General features: G+C 35.1%; 2 protein-coding genes across 11 annotated transcripts in view; one reads left to right on the top strand and one right to left on the bottom strand.

Moving 5' to 3' along the window:
* The window catches only part of LOC135103046 (uncharacterized), a 7,191-nt gene extending 1,067 nt beyond the window's left edge, over positions 1–6,124 (top strand). Inside the window, exons 2-4 of one of the 3 annotated variants that reach the window (XM_064008947.1) lie at positions 277–324; positions 4,073–4,309; positions 4,649–6,124. In XM_064008947.1, the coding sequence (XP_063865017.1) occupies positions 277–324; positions 4,073–4,309; positions 4,649–5,985 (1,622 nt within the window). In that variant the 3' untranslated portion in view covers positions 5,986–6,124. Of the gene's footprint in view, positions 1–276; positions 325–2,021; positions 3,812–4,072; positions 4,310–4,648 lie in introns of those variants that run through there. The other 2 variants (XM_064008949.1, XM_064008948.1) reach the window with 2 other exon arrangements.
* On the bottom strand, positions 6,119–27,591 carry LOC135103047 (protein tramtrack, beta isoform-like). 8 transcript variants are annotated; one of them, XM_064008958.1, is made up of 8 exons: positions 27,396–27,569; positions 25,311–25,409; positions 24,527–25,186; positions 23,260–23,511; positions 22,304–22,402; positions 9,808–9,891; positions 9,635–9,682; positions 7,592–7,668 (listed from the first exon to the last, which is right to left on the bottom strand). In XM_064008958.1, the coding sequence occupies exons 2-6, from the start codon at positions 25,389–25,391 to the stop codon at positions 9,808–9,810; spliced, it is 1,176 nt and encodes a 391-aa protein (XP_063865028.1). In that variant the 5' UTR covers positions 25,392–25,409; positions 27,396–27,569; the 3' UTR covers positions 7,592–7,668; positions 9,635–9,682. The 8 variants fall into 8 exon arrangements, with proteins under 8 accessions (XP_063865025.1, XP_063865026.1, XP_063865028.1 ...); XM_064008955.1 differs by lacking the exon at positions 9,808–9,891 and having other exon boundaries at positions 6,119–7,668; positions 27,396–27,591; XM_064008956.1 differs by lacking the exons at positions 9,635–9,682; positions 9,808–9,891 and having other exon boundaries at positions 6,119–7,668; positions 27,396–27,576.

Below are 27,591 nucleotides of genomic sequence, written 5' to 3'. Positions count from 1 at the left end.
TCTTGACTTTTGTTGTTTATGATTGAAACAAATCTCAGTCATTCCATTGTGCACAAATTTCAGCCCAGTGAAAATAGGCCCATTAGGTACTCATGTTAGGTCAAGCCAACATTTTTTGTGGCAGCTTGTGCAATCTTACCCATTATGTTTATTATGAATGTGTTTTTTACCACTACATGAGATTAATTTGATTGTCGAAAATGGTAATCCAAAAGATGAAAGTAAGGAAAAGAATTCCTTAACCTCATATCAAAGCCTTTCATCCTTGCTATGCAGATCATGGACAAGCGTTTGGTGTGCCTAAACATGGTGTGTCCTTGACAGGTGAGATTACAGTCTTCTGTAGGGTTTTCCTGATTTATTAATATATATATATATATATATATATATATATATATATATATATATATATATATATATATATATATATATATATATATATATATTATGGAAATTAAACATATAAGTATGAATTACAGAACTCAACATATAAATTATGTTCTCTCATCTGGTAATTTCATCACCTAAACCTTTTGCATACTTTAGTCTATATTTAATAGTACTATTCTTGAAGGCAAAGGATGCAGTACAATAAGTTAAACAAAATATCAGGAAAAGTTTGTTAAGTAGTGATAAGGGATCTAATTACCTTTATTATAAAATTTAATATCAGGAAAAATTTGTTAAATAGTGGTAAGTGATCTAATTGCCTTTATTATAAAATTTTATAATTTTGCAAGAGGTATCGCTGTGTAATGGATGCAGTTTTTGGCAACATAGAGCTTGTAAAACCAACTTTACAAGGGAATAGTATAGAAGAGCAGTAAGAAAGGATCTGGAAATAAACTGGAGGTGTATCACATGCTCTTCTGCACAAGAAGACCATAATTGTGAAATTCTCAATGAGCATGACTCGTGGAACATCAGTGCGGACTGCTCTACTGCAGATCATTACCTGATCAGGTACAAGTGTTGGTAGAAGATATGCACCAGTATAATGCCTGGAAGGCGACTGATGAGCAAAGCTGTTAGTAATGCAACAATGGAAGCACCACACACACCGAGAACTTGCCTAATATTCAAAATCACTCTAGCTCAAAACTTTGCAAGCCCATATATACTGCTATGTTATATATTATATATAGTACTATATACCGTTGGATAGAAAATTTAATTCTTCATTCAGTAGTATGTGTCTGCTCTTGTTAAGACAAAAAAACCTGATGAAAATTGCAGGAAACTGACAAAATCACATTTTGGACACCCTTCTACTTTTTGCAAGTTACCCATTGACTTAACTCAATAGAAGAGATGAAACCTATATCATATTGTGCTGTCATATGGTGGTAATTTCGTTACAATGGGCCATGTAGTTCTGGAGATATTAGTACTTGAATAGTGTTACAGTCAGGTTGGGGTGGGGCAGTCCGGGTGAGGCTGCTCAAAATGAAACAACAACTTCTAAAGGAAACTTGACTTTGCTCGTAATGAAAAAGTATATTCATCTTCAAAAAGAGGGAAACATAAACTTGTAGACAGTCTTGGTTATTCAAACATGTTTGAAAGGAAAACAAGTGTTGGTGTTCTTTGGTGATGTGCAGTTTTATACTTTTATTTTTCAACTATTATATTTAAATTTTTATTTTCTTTTAACCTTGTTGTTTTACATCTTTATGCTAATGAATTGCAAACAATTTCTTGGATGCATGAATTTTGTTTTAAGGCTTTTGTGTTTACCTTTTGTTCTATTTATTAATATCTAGATCTGGTCCGAGTTGATATCTTGTGGTCCAAGTTGGCAGTTCAGTCCAAGTTGGCAATGGTCCGAGTTGGGGGTGAACCCTCAGCACTACTTGCATCATCTCATCCCTGTCTCTGGCATGTTTCACATACTCTAGCATCACATGCATCCATCAAGTGAGGCAAGCACTTACCTTAAAACAAAAAAAGATGAACATGTATGTGCCAGAATCCTTGGAAATTTGGAAGATTCAAGAGTGTGGGCAAGGAAGTAAGTTAGATCGTTGTGCATATAGATCCAACATCCAGATTTGTGGGCAAGGAAGTAAGTTAGATCGTTGTGCATATAGATCCAACATCCAGATTTGGATTGAAAAATGAGGGAACAGAGAAGAGACTACTGTTGGTTGCCTCAGACACTTGCATTTCAGTGAGGAAAAGATGAAGTTTAGCAGAGGAGAGGTGGTGTTTCACATTGAAAATTAGATCTAAGGCCATGAATGTTGCAGAAGTTAATGAAGAAAAATAAAGGGGGAGTGGCAAAATATTTAGTCAGTGTCAATTGACAAGTCGTCGCTTGGCCTACACACTAGGCATATGATATGTATTGCCTCCTACTGCCTGAGAAAAACTCCCTGGGAGAAAATAACTAATTGGCAACTCAGAGGTGTTGCAGTTCAAAGTTTTTATAGATAAAATGGTCTCTTTTATTTATTTTTTTTATTAATTAATTATTTTTTTTATTTATTTTTTTTTTTTGTGAGAGGAAATTATCTTGTTGGAGATTATTTTGTGTCCTTTCCTAAAACCCTGCTTGAAGCTTTACCAACTTGCAAAATTGCTTGTGCAAATCATGATGAACAATGTCAAAAAAAGTATACATGTCAGGATAACTTACTGAAAATTGTGGAATCATAAGTTAGGCTTTGATTGCTGAGAAATCAGCCAAGAAACAGGAGTCACCTTACATACAGTGCAATGACAAGTGTCTGAATATAAGGTGAGTGGGGAGCATGATACACTCCATACAAATATGGTGGGGCAAGGCCTTCCAAAGTTAAGAGACAAGACATTAGTAATTATCAGGTAGGAGTTGGAAAAAAAATCCAACAATTACAGCAAAACAAATTAAGGAAAAGAACAAAGGTCTACTACAGGGATCAGCTGTACGAACTCTACAGAGAATCATCCAAAATAAACTGAAATACAGTAAAGTGAAACCCAGAAGTAAGCATATGGTGACAGAGGCTCATAGGATGAAGAGCTTTACCTTTGCCAAAAAATATTTGTCATGGACTCAAGAAGAGTGGAGAAAGGTCTTGTGGACAGATGAATCAGTTTTTTCATGGTAGTGAGACGAAAGGCATAAAGGTGTGGTGTTGCAAGGGCTCAAACCTGTGTGACCCTTGCTATACCACTAAGATCTCAAAGCATTTGCATATGGTGGTGTGGCTGATCTGCCATCACTGAAGATGTGTACCTGCACCTTTTAAGCAGGAAACTAACTGGCAGATTGCTTTGGATTGAGAGGTACAGAGATCTTGCATTAGGATGGCATGCTGTGCAACACTACCAAGATGGTAAAGAACTGGTTCAGGAACAGCAAGATCAAAATGATACCTGACTGGCCACCAAACAGCCCTGACATACTACTCATTGAGAAGCTCTGGGCTATCCTCAAAATGAAAATAAAAGAAGACACTTTCACACTGGAGAAGTGAGAGGCTGCACTTCATCAGGCCTACACCACCATACCATTGTCAGCTCTGCAAAAAAATTGCAGATTCATTGCCTGACTGCCTTGCAAAAAGTGCAGAAACACAAATGGTCAACCCATGAACAAATAGAAAGTTAGTAAGCAAAGCTTCATATATAATGTTATACTCGATGTACTTTGTTATTATCAATAAGAGAAATCACATTCTTTGTGTTGTTTTTGCTGTAGAGTCAATACCAGAAGAGCAGTCTGACCTGGGGAGACTTGTGGTCCCATCCCCTGACAGGAACTCTGAGGCTGGTGTATGTCGCCATGTTGAATTTGAATTTCAAGTGAAGGGTGTGCTTTTATTAGGTATGTGTAGAGTTGTGTGAAGAACATTGGGTTGTCTTTAGAGGGCAGGCTGTGACTGTCCCATTGTGTTGTGAGACACAAAGGGAAATGGTCAGTAAGGTTACAGCTGGGTCAATTCAAAGTTAGCTGGATCCTGTGATCCATTTCAAAGCTGGTCCAGTGCTTAAGACCTCACTGGGAAAAATTATTGTTTCTGCAGGTGTCTACTGCCGCCTCCTCCAATGCTATAATTTAATTAATATGTAGATGTTTATATTACAGATAAAAACCTCTTTTGTGGTAAGATGATCATGATCAAGGAGGAGGATGTAGATGTGCAGATCAAAGAAGAGGAGCTTGAGGTAGAACATGAAGCCACATTTTTCGTTGAGATGGAAGGGATGTATTGCCAACAAGAGAAAAGATCTCTGTCCCCCCCCCATCATGAGAATATTCAAGGCTCCAAAAGACAGTGGCCAGATGTGGAAGGATGCTTGAATGAACAAACTATGGGCTGGTGTGAGTTTAAAGAAATTTTTTTTTTTATGAACAAGATGGCAATTTTTTCCCTGATTATTTTAATGTAGAGCTCAAGTGGTGCATGGTGTGCTATGTTAATTATATATAGACTACTATATTTACAAAAATGGTTTAAGTGGTCTATTTATTGATGGGAATTTTCTATATTAGTATATTGATAAAAAAATGACACTTAGGAAAAGTTATAAACTACCTACTGTAACTAAAGCACTGCAAGTATACATCTGAATAAAGTTATCTTGCTAAAATTAATGTGTGCAGATTGAAAACTTTATGTACTCTTAATCTCATCATGTCATTATTTCATTTATTTCCCAGGTAGGAATAGCTCCGGACAACACACCAATAGTACTGAATCTACCACCTTTGGTCACTCAGTAAATAATACAAGGAACACACAGCAGCTTACCACCCAGACAAAACAGGTGGTGATGAACGTCCATGACTTCTTTCGCAGCCAAAACCAGCTGCTAAGTGAAACTGACCTTGAAATGAAAGTAGCAGCAGCCACAGGAATTTCAGTGCGTTCAGTGCAGCGTGTTAAAAGGCAAGCCAAAGAGGGTAGGCTTCTTTCACCCCCTTTGGTCAGGACCCGACAGTCCCCAGTGTTAGGTAGTATTGATGATTTTGTTGAAGGGTGCTTAAGAAAAGAAATTCTGTCCTTTTATGAAAGAGGTGAAATACCTACATTAGATGCTCTCCTTGAAATGGTCAAAGAGCCACCTGTACATTTTCAGGGTGGGAGGACGTCCCTTCATAGAATTATCAAGAATATTGGTTTTCAGTACACAAGAGTAACAGGGGGAAGACAAATATTGATTGAAAAAAAGGACATTGTTGCTTCTCGATGCAATTTTCTAAGGGTTCTTGATGATAACAGAAATTCTAGTAGCCCACGTTCAGAAGTGTATATAGATGAAACTTTTGTGTGCCAAAAAGAATTTGTAGGAATCATTGGTCCTAAACTGAAAAATAAAAAGGAAATGCAGTACATTATTGTGCATGCTGGTGGGGAAAAGGGTTTTGTTTCAGGAGGATTACATATGTTCAGGCCTCAGATAACTAACAGGGGACACTATAAAGATGCAGTGACACCTCAGTGTTTCCAGATTTGGTTTAAGGATCAACTACTTCCAAATATTCCTAATAATTCACTTATTATAATGGATGATGCTCACTGGCATTCCAACATTGTAAACAAAGCCCCAGATACAAATATGAAAAAAGATTGTATTATTCAGTGGCTACAAGAAAATAATATTGCCCCTGACAAAGCTGTTTCCAAATTAGAACTTCTTCACATAGTGAATTCTTATACGGAAAAGTTATATGACATTGACCTAATAGCTAAAAATTGTGGACATGAAGTGTTGAGACTTCCTCCTCATCATGATCATTTGAACCCAATGGTCCTCATTTGGCATCAGGTAAAATCAGAAATAAAAAAGAAATCTCAAGATGGTAAAAAACTCCAAACCCTAGATGAAATCATAAAAGATGCAGTTGCCAATATAACTGAAAAAGACTGGAGGATGTGTATGCATCGCACTAGAGAAATGGGAGAACAGTACAAGAATAAGGACAAGGCAGTGAAATGTATGCTTGAAAAATTGACCCTAAACTTGGATGAATCTAGTACAGATGAAGAGGATTAATTGTATTGGATGATGTAGAGATTGTATTATTGATCTCTGAAAAACGTTGGATGGATTTTCTTCATTAGGTTAGTATGTTCATCATGGACTATTTTTATACTTTGTCATTAGACTTGATTAAAATGGTGCAAAACACAAATTTTACTTTATTCATTCCTTTTCCTTTCACTGCTTCATACAAAACTCAAACAAGAAAAGAAAACATAGTACATTACCCTTGTTAGTTTTGTGCTTGCTTTGCTCCCAAGGCATAGTGCTAAACTTAAAGATTACAAAACTTGGGTTATTGAAAACACTGAAAAATACTTATTTGTTCTGATCACATGGCCTAGAACTGAGGTGCCAGTCCAAAAAGAAAAAAAAGCTTAAGTGATTATCCAAAATTGGAGGTCGTTTTTTTTTTTAACCTCCCTCTTGAAAGAGTTCAAGTCATATAAAAAGAGAAATACAGAAGCAGGTAGGGAGTGATCAGAAGGCATTGTGGCAAAGAAAAAGGTTGATGACAGAGAAGAGCACTGTACAAGATTATAATGTTTTACACTACTGTAAAAGATATCTCGAAGTAAATATATATGTGAGCTTTTTCTTCATAACTTCAACTTTTGTGTACAACTAATAGTCTGTGATTTATTCCATTTTTCTTGCATGTCCCATACATTTCTTATGAAGAACATTAAAAGAAAGTCATGATATCATGGGTTTCCAAGCCTACTCTAATTTAAAACAAGAGTAGGTATACCACTGTACAAACTTTTACACAATCACCTTTGGAGAAATGACAGAAGAGGGAATATTAGGTAGTAATGCATGTAGAAGTATACTTATATTCAATAGTCTTGCATCACAGCTTTAGTAACTATATCAGCAATACATGTTTCACTCACACACCAATAATTTTTAGTTTGGTATGTTTTATGTTTTCCCTTAGTACCTTTAGGTATCTAATAATGATTAATAGCACGATGCTTTAGGTAACAAATTAGGCAAAAATGGGCGATTCTAATGGGTTTAGTATCAACTAATGTTTTCACCATTTAAATTTGTTTGCATTTGATGATTTTACATATGGTGAAGCTACAGTCCATGTGAACACTAATTATTCCTTGAATGTTCAATTCCACTTTACTCCTGACTGTTCTTGAATGATCTGATTTGTGGTCATTAAAACTATTGTGTGGTTTTTATCCAAATGAATCTATATTTGGCAATTAGCCAAGGAATAGGCAAAAGGATATTTCATCAGTCCAGGATTAATACAAGTAGTTATAGATTCATGTTAAATCACAATCAATAAATACTGTTCCCATGAAGTAAGGATAGAATTTTCACCAAGAAACATCTCTTTCAAGAGGTATGTGAGCCAGGAAAATTATTCATAATAACAGCTTGACAGCAGACATATTTAGGGAATAATTTTTCATACTACTGATAAAGAGAATGATCTTTCTTATGGATACGAAGATGATTTTTAAGGTTATGCTTCTGGGCAAACTGATGGTGGCAGTGAGGACATGACCATGGCTTCTCTCCAGTGTGGATGCGTAGGTGTCTGTTCAGGTCATATTTTCTTCCTGTTTTATATGAACAGTAGTTACACTGAAAACTTCGGTTTCCTCTTATAGAATCTCCTGAGTCCAAGAGTGTCTCACTGTCTTGCCTTGCACTACTTTTCTCCATCAATACCTGTAAAATATAATTGTAATCAGAATAGTCCAAGAAAGCTAATCATGAATGTTAATGTGTATCTAATGAGATCCTCCAACATTACTGTTGCCTTTAACAGAAGAATACTTCAGTAATCATTATATGAAATAATTGTGAACTTTTCTGAAGAAAACTAAATGCTTACAGTATATTCTGTCGGGACATTCATAAAAACATGCAAGTCCAGCACAATACCAGTTAAGCCATAAGTGATCACCAATGCCAAAATTATTTATAATTGGTCTTGACTGTCTGTCATTGCACAGCTTCTTCCATTTAGGTAAATTTCTGGTGTTTAAGTTTCACTGAGAACTCCCAAAGCTGTAGCTGATCTCTCTCTCTCTCTCTCTCTCTCTCTCTCTCTCTCTCTCTCTCTCTCTCTCTCTCTCTCTCTCTCTCTCAAGCATGGACTATGACTCCTAAGATTCTGTCCACACAATTGAACAGTGACCAGTGGACTTTGCCTACTTGCTGGGCAGTCTGTCTTCATACATACAGTAATATTGCCAAAACATCAGAAGGAAATAAAGATATTGTTCACTGCTGCACCTGCTGTGTGTATATATATATATATATATATATATATATATATATATATATATATATATATATATATACACACACACACACACACACACACACACAAACACACAGAGTTCCTCTTTCTTCTTTAGCAAAAGGGTTTGCAGTTACATTCTTCTACTTATAAGCTCAGATTGTTTGTAGAAAGCTTTTAGGAAAAATGTACAATCCACCATGACCACTCTGACAATTAACATTAAAACATCACATCATGACCAAATCAGGATGGTTAATTGTCCTGACTGTTTACATAGAATCCTACTTCCTGGCAAATGATTGGTAATCCACTAGTATGTTGATGCTTCTGACCACATTACCTTCTAACAGTTATTAATGGTCCAGTGCATATATTTCAGATAAAATTAAATCTTAGCTATATAATCAGTGAGGAGTATTTTCTTAGGCCTTTAGTTAAAAAAAAGTATGAGGTCTCCCGGTTGATAGTGAATGGTGAAGGATGGTTTACTTTTAGTTCAGGTACACTCAGTCAAGTTCCTGAATACCTCACACTGTAAGAGGCTGTCTGCAGACCTAGTTATCTTTCTTGGTTTATAAAAACTAAGCTTAAGAGGACAGGTGGCCAGCAGGGAGCCCACAGGAGGCTAAGAAACTTGACTGTCTTGTCTATGGAGAAATACCTTTGATAGGCACTTTTCCTTGACTCAGTGCATATCAGGCTTTTTTCCTTATTCGTATGGTACAATCCATCTGGAATAACTCCAGAAACCACTAGGTTAGTACAAGAACTTGCTGGATATGTAGTCATGCAATTAACAATATTGTTTATAATGACTTGCATTTTTTAAAATTAATGAAAAGCACTTAAGAATAAAATCTACCAATCTATATAATGTCAGTTCTAAAAAATTATCTAAGTGGATAGCAGTGACCAAGTCCTCATTTATCCTGCCCTTGCTTGTTTTGATAGATTATTCTTCAGTTTCTCTTTTCTCATTGTTATTCAGATGTTCACTTCACTGGAAGTCATTTTCTTGAGCCTACCTCTACCAAATTACAAATTGTTTTATTACTATTGTTAATTTGGATATTGCATAAAAGCAATAAATTTAGTAAATTTATTACTTTTATGCAATATCCAAATTAACAATAGTAATAAACTTAATCAATACAAATTTTATTCCTTCACCTTTAAATTATATATTAAAATCTGTCATACATGATTTTATTACCTTCAATATTTATTCTTTGCACACCACAAGTGCTTCTAAAGTATATTACTTATTTCAACTATTTGGATTCTAGATTTATGACTTTTATTATTCACTCATGTTATATTTGCACATGGAATTGTTGCTTAAAATATTCCATCTTGCTTTTTTTTTTTTTTTACAGTGGTACTTACCATCCTTTCTCTCATCACACACAAATGATGCACACATATGATGTCAATCTGGAAAAAATATTCAGATTCTTTTATTATTCTTAACTGTAAGTGGAGTAATTTATAAAAAAGGTTTTAAATTCATCAAAACATCTATTTTATAGGACATGCATGCTGAGGAAGAGGCAAATTACCTAAATTAATGCAGAATGATGTTTTATATCCACATTTCTTTTAATACTCTTGTTATCTCTTGACCTTTTTCTGCAGCTGTAAGTCTAAAAAAACAGAGACTAAGTTTTATTTATCTTTTATTTATCACTCATTTACACCACAGTATACCAGACATTTCTGTGCTACAGTGTTTTTACATTAAGCAAGATCAAAGTTCTTTTTTGTGGGTAATTACTATGTCTGATATTGTTTTGAAGAGATATGGACTCAGGTTTCTATTTTTGAGGACATAACTTGCTGTGTATTTGTCAGTAGTCTGACTTGACCTGATTTCTGATGTAACCCCTATGATCAATAAGATAACTTGGTTCAGGTAAAATACAAACACATATGAACAGTTCATTTACTTATGAAATTTGACAAAAGTATTATTTCACAGGATTATTGTTATTATTATTATTATTATTATTATTATTATTATTATTATTATTATTATTATTATTATTATTATTATTATTATTTTATTTTATTTTATTTATTTTTTTCTCTTTTACCTGTAGGCTTGTTCATGGAAGCTTGGATGATAAACCTTTACTTATATTTCTTGGGAGGCTTGGATAGTTGGTTCCACCCATGGTAGTATGGGTATAATTTTTTTTAAAGTGATATCTGTAGAAGCTTTTTGCCACTCTTTTGGTTGCCCACATGGTTGCAACTGAAGACAGGGTTGATGATGGGGTATGGATAATACTGGGCCATTCAGCAGAAGTAGAAAATGGCTAGCTTTCAGTAGGAAAAAAACTCAATCCCAAGTTTATCACTCCCCTGTAGTGGCACATAATACTGGGTATTTGTTTTTGGTAAAATATCATGGCATGATTGCTCATCTTTGTAAGGTTGTGGCATACTCATGTGGTTTAACAATTTGTGACTGATGCAACAAGTCCTGAATTTTGCTTTAAGCAAGACTGAAGCTAACTGACTGAAGTTGAAGCAATATGTATAAATAAAATTTGATGACATCATGGTACGAAAACATTACACTGGCAGTCTTGATGTATTTGTAGTTTCATCTGTGCTCTTAAACATGATACTATAGCTACCATGTTAAAAACTTCATGTTTAATTTCTAATGTTTGTTGTTTTTAACATGTTATTGTTGAGTAAGTTGTTCAGCACTGCATCTAGGCTGGTATGTTTTGGTGAGCCTTTCATGATGCATGAGCAGAACTTGCTTTTTCCTTTACAAATTTAATTTAGCCCATTCAAGTTCTATGTTGAGGATAATGGCCCCACAACTTAGCATATACTAACAATGTGTGCCATTTTAAAGATATTAGAAGTGCATGTAGGATACCATTTCTGTCAGTTCAGAAATACTTTTAGTCCATAAATGTCCAGATGCCATATTTTGGTATCATAACTTGTGTCTTAAACTCCACCACGGTGGGATGGCACATCATGTAACTGTAGATGAGTAATGAGGCTTCCCTTTGTGAAGAACATTAAAGGACACTTATTACACATATGTGGCAAGCCCCTTGCATGGTTACGTATGTGCATTCTCAGGTTTTCAGCTGTGCTGGTCTGAAATGAGCACACAGGACAACTGAAAAACTTTTTGCTAATGTGGGTTATGTTGTGACTGATCATGTGTGAGAGCCTAGTTGTTGAATATGGACAATAGGGACAGTGTTTCATCTTCTTTTTAGTGGTGCAATCCATCCCCACATCTGAGCTTCCCCTGCTGCACAAGTCTTCAGTGGACACTCCTACCTGTTGAGAACACAGGTCTCATTTACTGTGTTAGACTAATGAGATGAAGATGAACTGATGATCATCTAATTGCCTTTACTTAAGGCATAATCTTGGTGAATAATATGCATCGACAAAAATTAATTAATGAAGAGATATGTAGGAAATAATTATAGAGAAAATTTGCAGACAAAAATTAAAATTAAATAAATGTGGACTAGTAGACAAGATCAGAAATGCATGCAGCCTACAGAACACAGAACTGCAAATTACATGATCCTCCTTTTGTTTCATAATGATAGCTACAGAGAAAAGTCTCAACCAATAGCTATTGTGCAACTATGAAGAGAAGTACTGCAAATATTTAAAAATTTTCTTATGCTGGATCCTGCTTTTGGGTACTGCTGTTTTTTTCATAACATGCAAAAAATAAAAAAAATTCTAACCTAGATGTGAAAGAGCCTTTTGATGGCAAATATTAACTTAATATTATATACTGTTCATGAAACATTCAGCAAAGTTGTCACAGCCAGTTCACATCCATCCAAACTTTAGAGGTTTTTAAACTTTTATTCCCTTCATTGTCTTCCATTTCCTATATATAGGAAGTACAAGAGATTGTACAGGGCATGAAGCTTATAGAGTGCAGTAAGCAGTGAAGGGTATAAAAACTGCAAAACTACAGGTTTGGAGGGATGTGCAGTATATAGTTTGAGGAGTGGTAGCAACGCTGTTGCTAAATGGTTGGTAGGATTATTGATTGTATGTTTCAAGAGAAACAAGATTCAACTGAGAGGGTGATTACATGTATGATTCCTTTATACAATATAAGGATAAGGATGATAAATGTGAATGTGTTAATTTTTGGGAGCATGTATGAATCTTTTGAGTGTTACAGGTAAGGGTAAAGTGTTGATCAAGAGGGTTAGAGAGAGTACTAAGGAAGTGCTTACAGATAGAGGTGTCCTTTATTGAATTTATTTATTTTTTATTTGGGTCATTTACAGATATGACAGGATATGGAGAATGGAACTCCAGTCTGAACAAAAAAATCCACTATGTTTCATACACAGATTATACACATTATCTAAAGGTAATTTCATACAACACTGTCAGTAATTTAGTGCATGATACAGAGTTTGTGTAGTACAATGAATCCCCATTATATTAGGCTGTCACTAACTCAGCTACCAATTTGGACAGATGGCTGATTGGCATCACCATCATACCTATCTGTGTGTGCTATTAGTGGCACTGTTAGTGCCACTGTTAGTGGTCACCTTGGGGTAAAGGCCTGGATATGGTCTGTTCACCTTGGGCTAAAGGCCTGGATATTTTAAGTATAGCTGTGTGCATTTTCAGCCTAAAAAGGTGTTTGTAGCAAAACATGTCACAGGTTGTGAAACAGAGCTGCACTTGAAGAAACCCCCAGGCAAATGTGACTGAACCTTGGCTCTTTTTAATAGCTAGAAATGTCCCTGTGTGTTACCATAATGATAAAACAATCACTGCTTTACACTTATATATATGCAGACATGTAAAAAATTCACATACATGCACCATTAATATATAATGTAAAAAATAATGTATACTTGGATCAGATGTCAAACAAAAAAGTTTCAGTGTCCACCTATGATGTTATGTGCTGTTTCTCATCACTGTTTTCGATGGCCTTTCTAACACATTTAACAATAACTTTGCCTCACAGAGCAAGGAATAAGTGTAACACAACTGTAAGTAATGCATGCAGATCTGACATTTGGGATAGATGAAGTCAGTACAAGAAAGTTTTTCATAAACTTGTCTTTGTGATTGACTATAAAGCTGTGTTTTAGTGAAGCAAAGCTACCATGCTTTTGGGTGATGGACTGGCCACAAGACAGGCCCATTGAAACCAAGTGTGGCTTCACATCCTGTAAGTGTGGCTTCACATTCTCCTTGAGTGTGTTCAGCAGGAGTCTTGGCATAGTTTGAAGATGGCTTGAGTAAGATGCTATTATACTAGGAACACCTACCTGAGAAAACAATAGCCACACCAGTATAGCACATCAGAACAAAATTAATGTCAGCAAATGCACATAAAGTGCACACATGTCAAACACACCAGCATAATGGTAGCATACAATCTAATCAATCAATACATTCTTACTAATCCTCCACACAATTGATGCAGTGAGCAAAGATGACCTGAGCTAAGTCCTTACTAACAAATTCTCCCTCAAGGAAAATCATGCTGATGGAGACACAGCTCTTTTGAAGATACCCTCCCTTTGTATTCTGCTGTGCTGGTGTGGCCCTGGTGAACTGTGTACCCACCTCCATGTGTCCTCTCAGTTATATTATCTTCATGAAATAGCATACTTATCAAGTCTAATTAGGTTCTGCACTCCTCATTTAAGATGCTCAAATAGGTACTTTACATTGAGCACCTGCATGTACTGATAAAACATGTCTCATTTGTGGTGCCAAGCCTGTGCTCTAAAAGTTTAAGATTTCAGGTCTTTGGAGCATGAGCCTAAATATGAAGATTAAAAGTAAATTGACATAAAAAACACAAATGAAAGACAAGGTTGTGATAAATAACTGTTACCATGCTAGAAAGTGGTTGCAGCAAAGCTAAAATGAGGAAGCTGAAATCATAAAATAAAAGAGAGCTTGTCAAGACAGATGAAACACAAGGTTCCAACCCTTGTCAAATTGCATAAAAAAATTATCTGAAATGAAGCAATAAATTTCTAAAGTCAACTAAAGTATGAAATAGTGTATGTAGGATTTGAGCAGTGCATGATTATTTGCATAGTTCATTTCAAGGGACAATATCTTTTTTCTTAAATACACATAATACCTCTTTCTCAGAGCTGCTTCATCTCCATCCCTTATTCTTCTCCCAAGTATGAAAAGTAAGACTGCTGCTAATGTTGTTAACTTCCTATGTAACTTCATTATATAGTAATCACAAAAAAACATTCACCAGAACTGGTTTTCATGTTGCAGATAGACTATAAAGAAAAAACATAGCACAAGTTTCGGTAGGTAACCTTGTAAAATTTTGCTGCTCTTAGCATGAGTCCATCTGGCTCTTTGGTGAACTTATTATTATTATTTTTTTTTTTCATTATTATTATTTTTTATGTATGTGTACTTTTAAGGTAAATGGCAGCATAGCAACTTCTGTACATATCACACATATGAAAAGCAAAACAAAATTAATATATACTGCTTAATTACTGCATATTCTAGCATAAATGTACTTTCTTCTCCCTCCCCTCTTCAAAATAAATAAATAAATAAATATCAGGGACACACACACACACACACACACACACACACACACACACACACACACACACACACACACATATATATATATATATATATATATATATAAAACTCAAATAATTGTCCAGTACCTTAGCTTAAACCTCTCACTACAGCAATTGACTCTTAATTGCACTGATATGTTCACATATCTTTAACTTTTCAGTTACTGAGCCACACATTACTTTTTGAACCAAGATTTTTATGTTTCACAGTTTTAGGTGCTATGTAACCTTGTTGTTGCAGCATATAACCTCAATAAACTGATCATTAATTTTCCAAAAAAAAAAATATATTTTAGGATACTGATCTCTACAAATTACTTTGGAAAACTTTAGTGTAAAACTAATTATCAGTCAGCAAATATTCACACATTACCTTCATAAGTAAGAGAGTAAGTATGATATATGAGGTGTGCGAAGATTAGAGATGATTGCTTGTGGTATAAACTATGGGTAGTAATTATGACTTGATGAATCTGTAATATGTGTATCACATGCAGACAAGACAGGAGGAATTATATGCCAAAAAAGCAGATCTAATGTATTGCTTCTTGTTCATTGATTGTCTACTATAGGAAAACTGACAACAGGCAGTGCCTGTCATGGGAAGAATTAGTGACAAGTAGAATTTGCGAATGAGAGAATTATGCCACTCTAGGAACAGTGTTGTCATGGTTATTGCACCATGCTATGACAAAATCTGAAGGCATGTGGAATGTTTAAAAGACCAACTGCATAATATATCAACTGTTTCCTAAAATATTTCTGTGTAAAAGAAAGAATATCTCTCATGCTAGGAAATGCAGTAACTAATGATTAAAAAATGGTGTCATCATGTACTAGAATTCCTATATACTATCCACATATACTGGGAACCAGCTGTACATTTATGAAACAAAGCTTGTGATTTGAAATAGGCAGAAAAGACTACATAAATGACATGTAGGATCATAATGATAAGAGTTTATGTCCTTCTTAGGTGTAGTTACAATATCACAAGGTTTTCCACATCCAAACTTTCATAAATACTTCTGGAACACACTATGTAAAAACCCTGTATAATTCATGTGAACACATCTGAGTATTTGTGAACTTTCATTTCTTTGTACTGTATTTGTATTATGACTTGCTTGCAAAACTTTTCAACATTTTGCTTCTGAGCATCACACTGACAATATTAATCCTATAATTCTTCAACTATTCAATTCAGATATATCAGTTCATATCTGGTTATCCAAATATATGCAATGTACTTAAAAAAAATAGATATATGCTAAAAATCTCCTAGTAGAATTTGTTTCAGATAAAAAATTACAAATAAAACTTAACAAAAATATTGATAAGAGATATAATTATTATTGACTACTACCTTTGAATAAAGTATTTTATAATTTATGAGTAAATTCATGACTTTTTAAATTGTATTTTTGGGAGGAACGATATGGACAGAGCCGACAGGCATAAGGTTTTTCCCCAGTGTGGGTGCGTATGTGCTTTTGCAAGTGATCTTTACGAGCAGTGGAGTAGACACAGTAGGGACATTGGTGCCTCTTCTTTGGGGTATCTCTTCCACCAGTCCTGTGACCACTCTTGCCCAGTCCTGCCTGTGAAGATATCTTTCTTACTTTTTATAAAAATTGCAGTACTACACTAATTTACTATACAACAACGAAGCACATATAAACAGAGAGCTAACTGCATCCAAGAACATATCACACATCAAAGAAAGTTGCACAGCTGAGAACAGAAAATTAACTTTCTAAGTACCTGAAATATTGATATACCATATGTGTGTGTGTGTGTTTGTACATCTAGCCATTTCACAATGAAAGAGAGAGAGGGAGAGGAAAAAAATTTAGTATAGTTGTGTAGTTAATGACTACATTCAGTCAAGATTTAGCTGCACTGATGGAGAACGGAATTCTTCAAGAAATAGGTTTTTTGGTGATTTTAGCTAATTTTCTTTGAATTAGAGTGAGTAATATTATCGATTTTTTTCTAAAAAAAAAAAAAAAAAGAACAATATAAGATGCCACTATGGAAAAATTATTACAATATCACTAGCCTTTCCAAAATTATGAATGTAGTACTACTACCAAAATACTTTTCTTACATAATGCTTTGATTTCTGTTGATTGTGGCATTTTAGGATTTATAAAACGTATTCTTTTCTTAGTCACTCAGGTATAGATGCCTGGAAAAAAAAAAAAAAAAAATAAATAAATAAATAAATAAAAATAAATAAATATATATATATATATATATATATATATATATATATATATATATATATATATATATATATATATATATATATATATATATATATATATATATATATATATATATATGAGGTTTTCTTGAGTAAATGAGGACAACAGGCTTATTGCAAGTAAGAGATAGTATGCAGATGGTGAAGTAAGTATCCTGATTGGTCTTTGCATAAAAAGCTTATATATATATATATATATATATATATATATATATATATATATATATATATATATATATATATATATATATATATATATATATATATAAGCTTTTTATGCGAAGACCAATCAGGATACTTACTTCACCATCTGCATACTATCTCTTACTTGCAATAAGCCTGTTGTCCTCATTTACTCAAGAAAACCTCACTGGTGAAGTACACAATATCTTAATATTGCAATTTTATTGTTTGAAAAGAAACTGGTCACATACAGGATTTCTGATTTATGGAATATCAATGCCCCTGCACTACCACTTTTCCTAGTCTTTTACTGATATAAACATACCTCACACGTTCTTCCTCTATCCACCCTCATCCCTTCTACAGCCTCTCACTTTGTCCTTAGTCTGGTCAGTATCTGTCAGCTAAAGTTTGTCCACCCTTAAATCCATAATTTAATTCCATTTCCCTTTGTTCCTTCAGTCCTCACTTAGTTTCCCTTCTCTTGCCTACTGACTCTGTGTTGCAGTGATTAGTGCACTTGGCTACTAATCTGCCTTTCAATAAGTGTAAAAAGTAAACTGTGGAAACCTGGATGTTACAGTGGGCCTGTTTTCCAGGTTAAGGGATATCATCCACCACAAGCTCAAAGGCCAATAAAATAGAAATGAGCGATGTGCAGTTAGAGCATATGCTCCAAAATTTTCCTTCTTGTCTTCCTTATCATTCAGATCAATTAACAAAACAAATGGGAGTGATCTCTACAAACATTTGCCATTTAGCACATAGAAAGAGAAAAAAAAGAATGAATAAAAAACCATATAGATCCATTACCACATGACCATAGCAATTCACAAGTGTCAAGCTCAGGAACTCAAAACACAGAGCACAGTTCCAGGAAACAAGTAGAAAAGAACACTTCTAGCTATCACCATCACCATTGGTTTCACTTTCAGGTATCTGATATATATTTGGATAATAGGTATTTGTGAAATAACCTAAAATTACATTATGGTGCCATAGAGACAACAACAATAGTGTTGTGCTCACAGGATAATGCTGAGTAGCTACTGGCTCCCAATGCAATATGACTGAACTTCTAAAGCAGGACTGTGTTCTAAATTTGAATTTGCAGACAAGCTTGTTCATCTCCACCATGTTTAGTTATCCTCTTCTTTCAATGACTAACCAGGTGAACAAGCCTTCAACTTTGCTGTTTTACATCATCATAATCAACTGGTACAGCACCCACAACATACTCAACCTTTTCCTAACTTCTAACCCTTCAAGATATTCTATCAAATTGTTCTCTCTGTTGGGCTCCACTGGTCATAATATCATTTCTGCATCCTGTCCTACTGATCCAGTATCACCTTTGGATCCACCAAAGCGGACATGATTCTGGCACAAGAAGTATGCTAGAAAGGAGGACCTGAGATGATACCAGTCAGGATATTGCTTCTGTGTAAGAGATCCATCTCTCTGCAGAGTTCATAACATAGGTGACTGCCTCTGGCATGGAAGAATACATTCCATATACTTTAACCTCAAAACCTGTGAACACTAGTTTAATTCAGCTTGCTCTCATATTATCCAGGATAGAGGTGGCTCACAAACAATACAGTCATCTTCTACCTCCTGAAACTCATGCCATTTCTATTTCTGCCCATAATCATACCACATCCTCCAACTCGCCAAAAAATTTTCATCAACAGGAAAATGTCAAAATCTAGCCAGTTCATCTTGTGACTTCAATGATTAACCAACAATTTTTTCTTCATTTTTTTCCCCTCTATTTCATTCTGATGGCTGTCCCTAAAATTGAATGCTTTTCTTACAGGTCCATGCATGATAACCCAGGCTTGTTCCTTCCTCATTTCTCCCTCTGACAACAATATGCTTGTTAGAGAAATTCTTCATAATAATTGTTTCCTATGCTCTCTCTGGCCTAAGTCCAGAGAGAGTCTCAGAAAGCTTATGACCCTGATGGAATCCTCCTGGTTGTTTTCCATTACTGTGCTTCTGTGCTCACTGATCAAGCTTTTTTTTTTTGTTGAAAGTTTGCCTACATTGCAATTGTCCCTGAAGAAAATTACTACTCCAAATCTTCAAATTACTAACCAATTGCTTTGATTTTTTTTTTTCTGAAGCACTTGAATCTAATACAATTTTAATCTAATGGCCATTAGTTTAACCAAACCCCCTGAGTTAGTGGTGGCCTAACTTCACTTATGAATCACTTTTATTCAGGTGGTCCAAATGTATAGTTCAGACAGTGACACAGGCCCAGATTCAAGAATCAAGTAAAAAAGGTGATTTTAATACTCCTTTCATGCTCAATTATGTGGTCTCATCATACATGACTGGGCCCAAAAGAAGTACGTTGATGTATCAATTGCTTAAATGATCTGCTTAACTGTTTATCCTCATTTATCCAGCTTTATTTTCCACCCTTGTACATTTCCTATGAATGTTAAAAGAAAAGTATTTTCCTGATGTCTTAATTTGATTTAAACTCATCAAGAAAGTAATAACTTTTTCTCTCTCTCTCTCTCTCTCTCTCTCTCTCTCTCTCTCTCTCTCTCTCTCTCTCTCTCTCTCTCTCTCTCTCTCTCTCTCTCTCAAACAATCAAAATTTCTTGTCTTCACATATGCATAAATTTTCTACAAAGACCCTAAAAGTAATATCACCTGTATGTACCAGATCATAGTAATCATTTAGGAAAAAAGTACATACTGTATGAGGCTTCAAATATGAAACCACCATATATGAGTAGATGTTGATTGGGATTTCACAAATTAAAATTATTAATCACTACACTCAATTTGATGTTTTCTTTGTCATGTGATGGAAATATGAGAGAGAGAGAGAGAGAGAGAGAGAGAGAGAGAGAGAGAGAGAGAGAGAGAGAGAGAGAGAGAGAGAGAGAGAGAGAGAGAGAGAGAGAGAGAGAGAGAAAGTCAGCAAATGAAGAGATATGTTTGAGAGATGGAGAGATGTGAAGAGAGGATTTAGAATATAAACACTTTGGAGTAAGTATAAACACAATAAATGAGTCTAAATGGCATGAAAATTGTGTCACTTTTAAGGAATGGTGCTTGACTAAGTACAATATGCAAAAGTGGTGGTAGTATGATTACATTGTATGGTGAATGGACACACAAAATTTCATGTGTTATAGTGGACAATACTAGATGTAATTGACTTTATTGACAGTATAAATGATGGGAACCAAAATAAAGAAGTCAAGGGTTGCATGTGCTAATACTGGAAAGTAAATCCATGCAGTGCAATGACAAATTCAGGTGTTGTGACTAGTGCAAAGGATGGAGCAGATAATATAGCTGAAGTTGAGTGGCTGGCTGTTTTCATAGACTATTCCCCCTCCTAAAAATGAGAATGCTTCCATTATAAGTAGAACTCTTAAATATGAGTGAAGTAAGATCTGGGTGTTGTTAACAATGAGGATGTCAAGAATTTATATCATACTGAAAAGAGTATGAAATACATGTGCAATACTATTAGATGGTCCAAAAAATTAAGTATCATTGAATATAAAACTCAATTAGATCTGTGATGCTATAACTACGAGTAATACCTTCATATTTCATAAGCATTACAAATTATCCTTGATAGTGTACTTACACTCTAAAAAGTATCACTTGTTCAACACATCTGGTTACTATTTGGCTGATTGTTCCATAAGTTAAACCTGTGATGGGGATATAAAGCCACAATGGCCTATGGAAAACTCCTTAATTAAGCAGGGAGCAGATATCTCCAGCATAACTATCTCATTATTTCAAACGCATTGCAACACTGTTTCCTTTTAAGTAATTATATTTGTGCACTTCTTGTGACAATAACAATAGGGGGTAGTTCTCAATAAGCAACTTTATAGCTTTTTTTTTTTTATATAACTTATGGTTATTGCCTGCAAGTGACTTAAGATAGAAAGCAGATGTGTACAATACTGATGGTGAAATCAGTGATTATGATGATGAAAATGATGATACTGGTGATGATGTCACTGTCTTTCTGGCATTCATAACATAAGACCATGCCTATATTTAATATAAAACAAGCCAATTTTGCCTTCTTTAATTTTTCATCACCCTATGAGGGATTTCTAATTATGGAAATGTGTAGATCAAGAATACTCATGTTGTGTTTTGAACACCTAACAGTAGCATCAAATGCAGTATTGAATATATGATATTGTAAACATGATGATCTTACTGTGGATCTTTGTTCCTAAAATTTAATGAAATCTAAGGCATGGAAGCAGTCTGGTGGTGTTAGGGCTAACACATACAGCACATACATCCACAAAGAGGATCTGGGCTTGAATCCCAGCCCAGATGAAGATAAGTTGGGATTTGTTTTCTTTCATGCTGGTGGTCCCTGAATAAAGCTATTATATTATAAGCCAGTATGACATAGTATCTGGCTTAACCCCCAAACAACTGGGAGAGGCCTTTGTTCTACTGTGAAATCAGATGGGCTGGAGAGATAATGATGAATGTATGAAAATCAATACATGTACTTGTATGAGCATTGGTTGCTAATTATATAGCTATGTTTTTTTTTTTAGATTTAAAAGAGAAGTTTTCTTTAGGGAAAAAAAAATCCAAAATTATCTTAAATCCTTGAGCTGCTCCTTCTCAATTAGCCAGCTATAGCAGACTTTTTATGAATAAATTAGCAAACCATCCCCTGCACATGTCATGTGGCACCTAAATGGGAAGCAAGAAATCTTGGGCAAGTAGTTCCCTTGCCTCTGCTTTCATATCATCATTCACAGTGTGTTGCAACATGCAGAGAGTATGGAAAATTAGTATTCTAACATTCTCATGTTAAATATCCCAATAAGGATACCAACAGAATTACAATAATAATTTCTGCAAGGGAGTTCTACTTATTATTAATATTACTAACAGCGTGAAAAAAAAAATTCTTCCTACAATCTAATGTTGACAATAAAGTCAAATAAAAATAACACTCACCAGTGGTGGAATGGACTGTGTTCCAGTTTGACACAGGGGAAGTGAAGACAAGTCACCCCCTGCCTCCAGCCTTCTGCTGGCCTCACTTCCACCAGCCCACTGAAATGCATTAACACCATTACTGTGATTAAGAATTAGAAACATTAGACTAAAAATATTGAAAACATGATTCTTTACATGAGAAACTGATTATTTAATTACATATATAGTTTATCTGACAAGGTATACCAGGTATGTACAAGTTTTATGAATATTATTAGAAATGGTTTTACAATATGATTGAAAATGACACAGTTTCCATGTTTAGATGGTCAAACGTGAACAGATTACTTAATGAGGCAACCTGTACCCTCCTCCATCACCAAACAACTTACAATCTGAACATTTTCATCAGTAACTTGAGGAGATGGACAGAAAGTAAGACAAAATGAAATAATCATTAGCTAAATCATGAGAAGCCTTAATAAGGATGTGAAGGGTGCAATAATGGACAGAAAGTGAGATGACTAAAAGACTATAAGAGCATGGTACATGTGATGAATGCAAAATGATGATTCTTAATGAAATGGATGGATAGTTTACTGGAGTATATAAAAGAGAGAGAGAGAGAGAGAGAGAGAGAGAGAGAGAGAGAGAGAGAGAGAGAGAGAGAGAGAGAGAGAGAGAGAGAGAGAGAGAGAGAGAGAGATATGTGGAGCATGAGAGCATCAGAACATGCAAGAGAACAGTGAAAGGATAGAAATATGTGGAGACTATTCTGCCATGGCTACCCTTTGATAGAGCTCTTATGAATAAGCATCAGATCTAAACAGATAATCATACAGATAAAAAGGGATTCTTTAGAGAGCTTAAAGCTAATAAAAAAAATTGGTTAGGTTAAACTAAAATGTAGTGTGCTAAAAGAAATGAAAACACCCTAAGATAGAAGATGAAGTTCAGGTAATGAAGAGACTTACCCCTTGCATACCAGAAGGTCCAGCTAAAGCTTCTATGACTGCCTCATGGAGGGGCGGCTGCTGTCCCAAGCCAAGCTGGACGATGGGCTCCTGTTCTGATGACTGCTCGTACTTGGGAATCATAAGTTTCACACTGCTCTGGCCACCAGCTGAAGTGTTGTCAGCCATATTTTCATATTTAGGAGAGTGACTGTGCCCATCTCTCAGATCCTCTACAAGTTCTTCTTTGACCAGGTTTTCATCTAAGGTAACCTATGAAAACAATATCAAATTAATTTAAATTATTTACTTATTTTTGTGTTTGTGTAGATCAGATTATTACTTAATACATTCCTCCACTGAAGAACTTTTCATAATTGATCATGTTCAAATACAAAAGGTGTTCTAATGATATATGATGTAACTTTTAAACTTCATTTCTAACCTTCCTCCCTCCAAAAATAAATAAATAGATAATTAATAAAATAAATAAATAGCTTAGTGTCTTTTCTGAAAGCTGGATTTGACTGAACTGTAGTAAAAAATTACTGACTTCAAGTTACTACATATACGATGGAAATGAACAAAATATGATCTCACAAAAAAAAAAAAAAAAAAAAAAAAATGTGAATCAGTTGAGGGAGTGCAAATACAGACTGATAAAGAGCAGAAGACAAAAACTGCTTCACTAATTCTGTTGAGGACAATCTACGATAGATTATTCCACAATGAACTGCTGAACTCATTACATACTGTTCTTGATTTTCTGGCTCATCATAAACAGAATCACAATCCGCAGGGTGTATATTATACAATGATCTATTTCTTCAGTAAAGTAAATCTGTTCCTGATAAAAAAAAAAAAAAAACAGCAAATCATACTCTGACACTGCTGTTACCAATAAGCCAACATGGGATTGGTATGCTAGCTTAGGTTTAATATTATTGGTCACTGAATATGAAAATTTGTTTAAATGCTTGCAAGCAATTTAAATCCTGCTTAATAAATGTAGAAACAATTTTGTAAAGGAGAATATAATTGACATTTATATTATGAATATAAATCCTTGTTTAGAAACTTTGAAGATATTTGACTATTAATTTTAATAGAGATCTTGAAGGTATTTGACTAATAATTAATTTTCATTTGTTACTGAAAGCTTCATAAAAAATAATTAGTTAATTAATTAACTAAAAAAATGTGATTCCCTGCTACTTGTACAAATGGAGAATGAGATGGACAATATTCATTTAGGGTCTCAAACTTAGTATTTGTAGGATTAACAAACCTGTACTTTGTCAGTGAGGGATTCCTGGTGTTGGTATGCAATCTGATCCTCAGCAGCTCTGCTGATTCTCTGACCACCACCATCATCTTCATCCCAGGAGGGCTCAGCTTCTTCCTTGTGATCATAATCAGTAAGTCTTGAAGCTTCTTTCAAAGGAGATCTTTTAGGTGAATGAGTATTTTCAAGGAGAGACACTTCACTTCTTGTCCTCTGTCTTTTAGGATGTGGGCTTGTTCTGTCATCACTAGGGCTTTGGGACCTTGTAGCCAACATATTTCTGTCATCACTAGTACTGCTGTGTGACTGCACATTTCGGGCAAGGGGGCTTACCCTGCTCTCATTTGTCCGATGGCCATTAGAAGCTCTCTTTCCACTGCTTGGAGGTTCATCAGGAACTGCAAGACCCTTAACTTCCAATAGTTCAGCAACTTTGATCAGTCTAGCTAAACTGTTTTCAGCAACATTTACATAACCAGCATACATATAGCTCAAGAGGGCCTCTAACTCTTCCCGGTGTATTTCACTTAGCACAATCACTGGATGTTTGCAAGGAGTGTGATCAAACATGTTCTCAAAATATTCACTACAAGTTGATAAGACTAATTTATGGACTTGATAAAATTTGCCTTCACAGGCTAAGGTAACATCTGTGTATCTTTCCTGTAAAAAGGAGAAAGTAGATAAAGAAACAGACACAAATCATAACACATATTTGACATCAGTAATATTTATAAAAACATGGTGAAATTGTCATGACAAACATCAAGTTAAGTGGTATAAATACCTTGGCTCTGAGCGCTGCTAAGGTGTGGCTGAAGGTTGTGCTGTGATTATTCCAGGAAAGTGATAACATTCCGTCTGCCATGTTGCCTGCCAAATTTTCCTGCATACGATATAAATTATTAATTATTTCTTCCTTGTCATTTGTAACTATGCCAGTTCAATGCTCAGTTCTTCATGCTTACTTAATCTTCTAAACTGTCTTGTGTTTTGTCTAGTATTGTTAGTTTATACTGATGCATGCACTACCTTGAAAGTCTGAGGAGACTGATACAGCAAGTTTCTGCTTCATCCTGTTTATGCACATCATCTTTGCAGACTCAAGTTATTCATGCTCTCATATTTTTAAGTACTGGGTGGAATGAAAGGGATGAGCAGAAGAGTATGACTGATTATAAAAACAGTGGAGAAAAAATTGAGAATAGATGTGTTGGATGCTATGGAAGTGAGAGATATGCCACAAGGAGGAGGTCACTGTGCTGTTCTAGCAGGATGATGATACAAGACAGATGAATAAGGCTGAGAGAAAAGGATGGCAGGAAAGAGTTTAGAGAAGAGAAAGAGGAATATATGTAAGAGACTAAGAAAAGCTAAGATGAAATATATAGAGAGGATCAGTATTAGCAATGTGTTTAGTATGTTTCAAGATGTATTGATTGCAGTATATCATTGAGTATAGAGTTCTTAGGATAAAAAAAAAAAGACTGGGATGCACATGCACACTGAACAGGTAAGATGCAGGAGGAAGCATAAGGAAGAAGACTATATGAGAAAATGTTGCAAAGGGATGCAACTGAGAAAATTAGGTATTGTAGAGGAAGAGCATTAAGTACAAGCCTTGGAACAGAAGAGTGTGGCAATTAGTGAAAGAAAACAAAAGAAGAGTGTATGATACATATAGTATAAAGGTGAATAAAAGTTCACTGAGAACAATCTGAGAATAGTCAGTTATTTTGAAGAGAGAGAGAGAGAGAGAGAGAGAGAGAGAGAGAGAGAGAGAGAGAGAGAGAGAGAGAGAGAGAGAGAGAGAGAGAGAGAGAGAGAGAGAGAGAGAGAGAGAGAGAGAGAGAGAGAGAGAGAGGTGATTTTGAAAAAAAATAAAGAGGAGGATGAGGTTCTTGTAACTAGTAAGGAGATGGAAACTGCATAAAAGGTCATTTTGAATGATTAATGGATAAGAATGCAATATATATTCATGTGTGATAGTTAACAGGAAAGTTCTTTGAATTTTTTTTAAATAAGGAGTGGGAGGGCAAATATTGAAAAGAATCAAGGCATTTCACTGAGAGGAAAGTGCATATGTGAGTGTGAAGGGAGAGCTGAGTGTGAGTTATGTTATGGAAGTGAAAATGAGACATGGGATTTGTGCTGTCACTATGATTGTTTGGTATCCTCATGGATATAAGTATGAGGTAAATAAAAACCAATGTCATCAATACATGACTGAAGTTAAATCTAGGAATGGTCTGTGGTGACTTATTTGTGGAAAACTAATGTTTCTTGCAGAGTGAGAAGGTAATATCTGCATTGTGGATGAATTAAGTAATGTGTGAGCAGGAAGCTACCTATGTATGAATGTTCTGGTGTGAGGTAATTCTAAGAGAGAATGGATATATATACATATATATATATATATATATATATATATATATATATATATATATATATATATATATATATATATATATATATATATATATATATGATAAGTGTTACGTGAATATGGGAGGACAGAAGAAAAAAAAGGGATAGGATTGTGAAAGGTAGCTGTTTAAAACAGTAAACTGTGATTTTATCACGAGAGAGAGAGAGAGAGAGAGAGAGGCGCAGTTGAATTAACCTTCCTGCACACATGAAAGACAACGAGACCATTATAGTGTTGAACGAGATTGTGGGTTATGTTTGTTAGTATAGCGCAAATCAGTGAAGCCCCAGGTTGCGGATTAACAGGTGCACAGACCCTCCTGGCACCGCGGCTGTCAGCTTCTCAGCGGTGACGACTACCACTGCCGTAGCCAGCATCTTCTCATACGAGCAAGAACAAGGCCAAGGAGTGCTAGTCACGCACCATAGATCTATAAGTGCTTACCAGTACCGGTGTCGTGGCAACCAGTCCCAAAGATTACTGCTCCACTGTTATTTTTTTCATTACTTGAAGACACAAGCGTCCCGCGACGCTCACCGCGGCACCCGATACTTGTTGATCTGCTGCTTCTGCCTACCTGATAGGGTTTATTCCATTACTTTGAAAATAATGGATAGGATAAGGATATACATGGCCTTTC

The sequence above is a fragment of the Scylla paramamosain genome, chromosome 8 (assembly GCF_035594125.1).
Source record: "Scylla paramamosain isolate STU-SP2022 chromosome 8, ASM3559412v1, whole genome shotgun sequence".
Lineage (NCBI taxonomy): Eukaryota > Metazoa > Arthropoda > Malacostraca > Decapoda > Portunidae > Scylla > Scylla paramamosain.
The sequence above is the reverse complement of the archived record's forward strand: the minus strand, read 5'-3'. Positions and strand labels throughout refer to the sequence as shown.

Excerpts from the sequence above, each read along its gene's own strand:
- LOC135103047 (XM_064008950.1), bottom strand. The coding sequence starts at position 25,391 with ATGGCAGACGGAATGTTATCACTTTCCTGGAATAATCACAGCACAACC. Across the intron at positions 23,512-24,526 it reads CCCTCACTGACAAAGTACAG|GTTACCTTAGATGAAAACCT; the intron begins GTTTGTTAATCC and ends TTGTTTTCATAG. Across the intron at positions 22,403-23,259 it reads GACCTTCTGGTATGCAAGGG|TGGGCTGGTGGAAGTGAGGC; the intron begins GTAAGTCTCTTC and ends AATGCATTTCAG.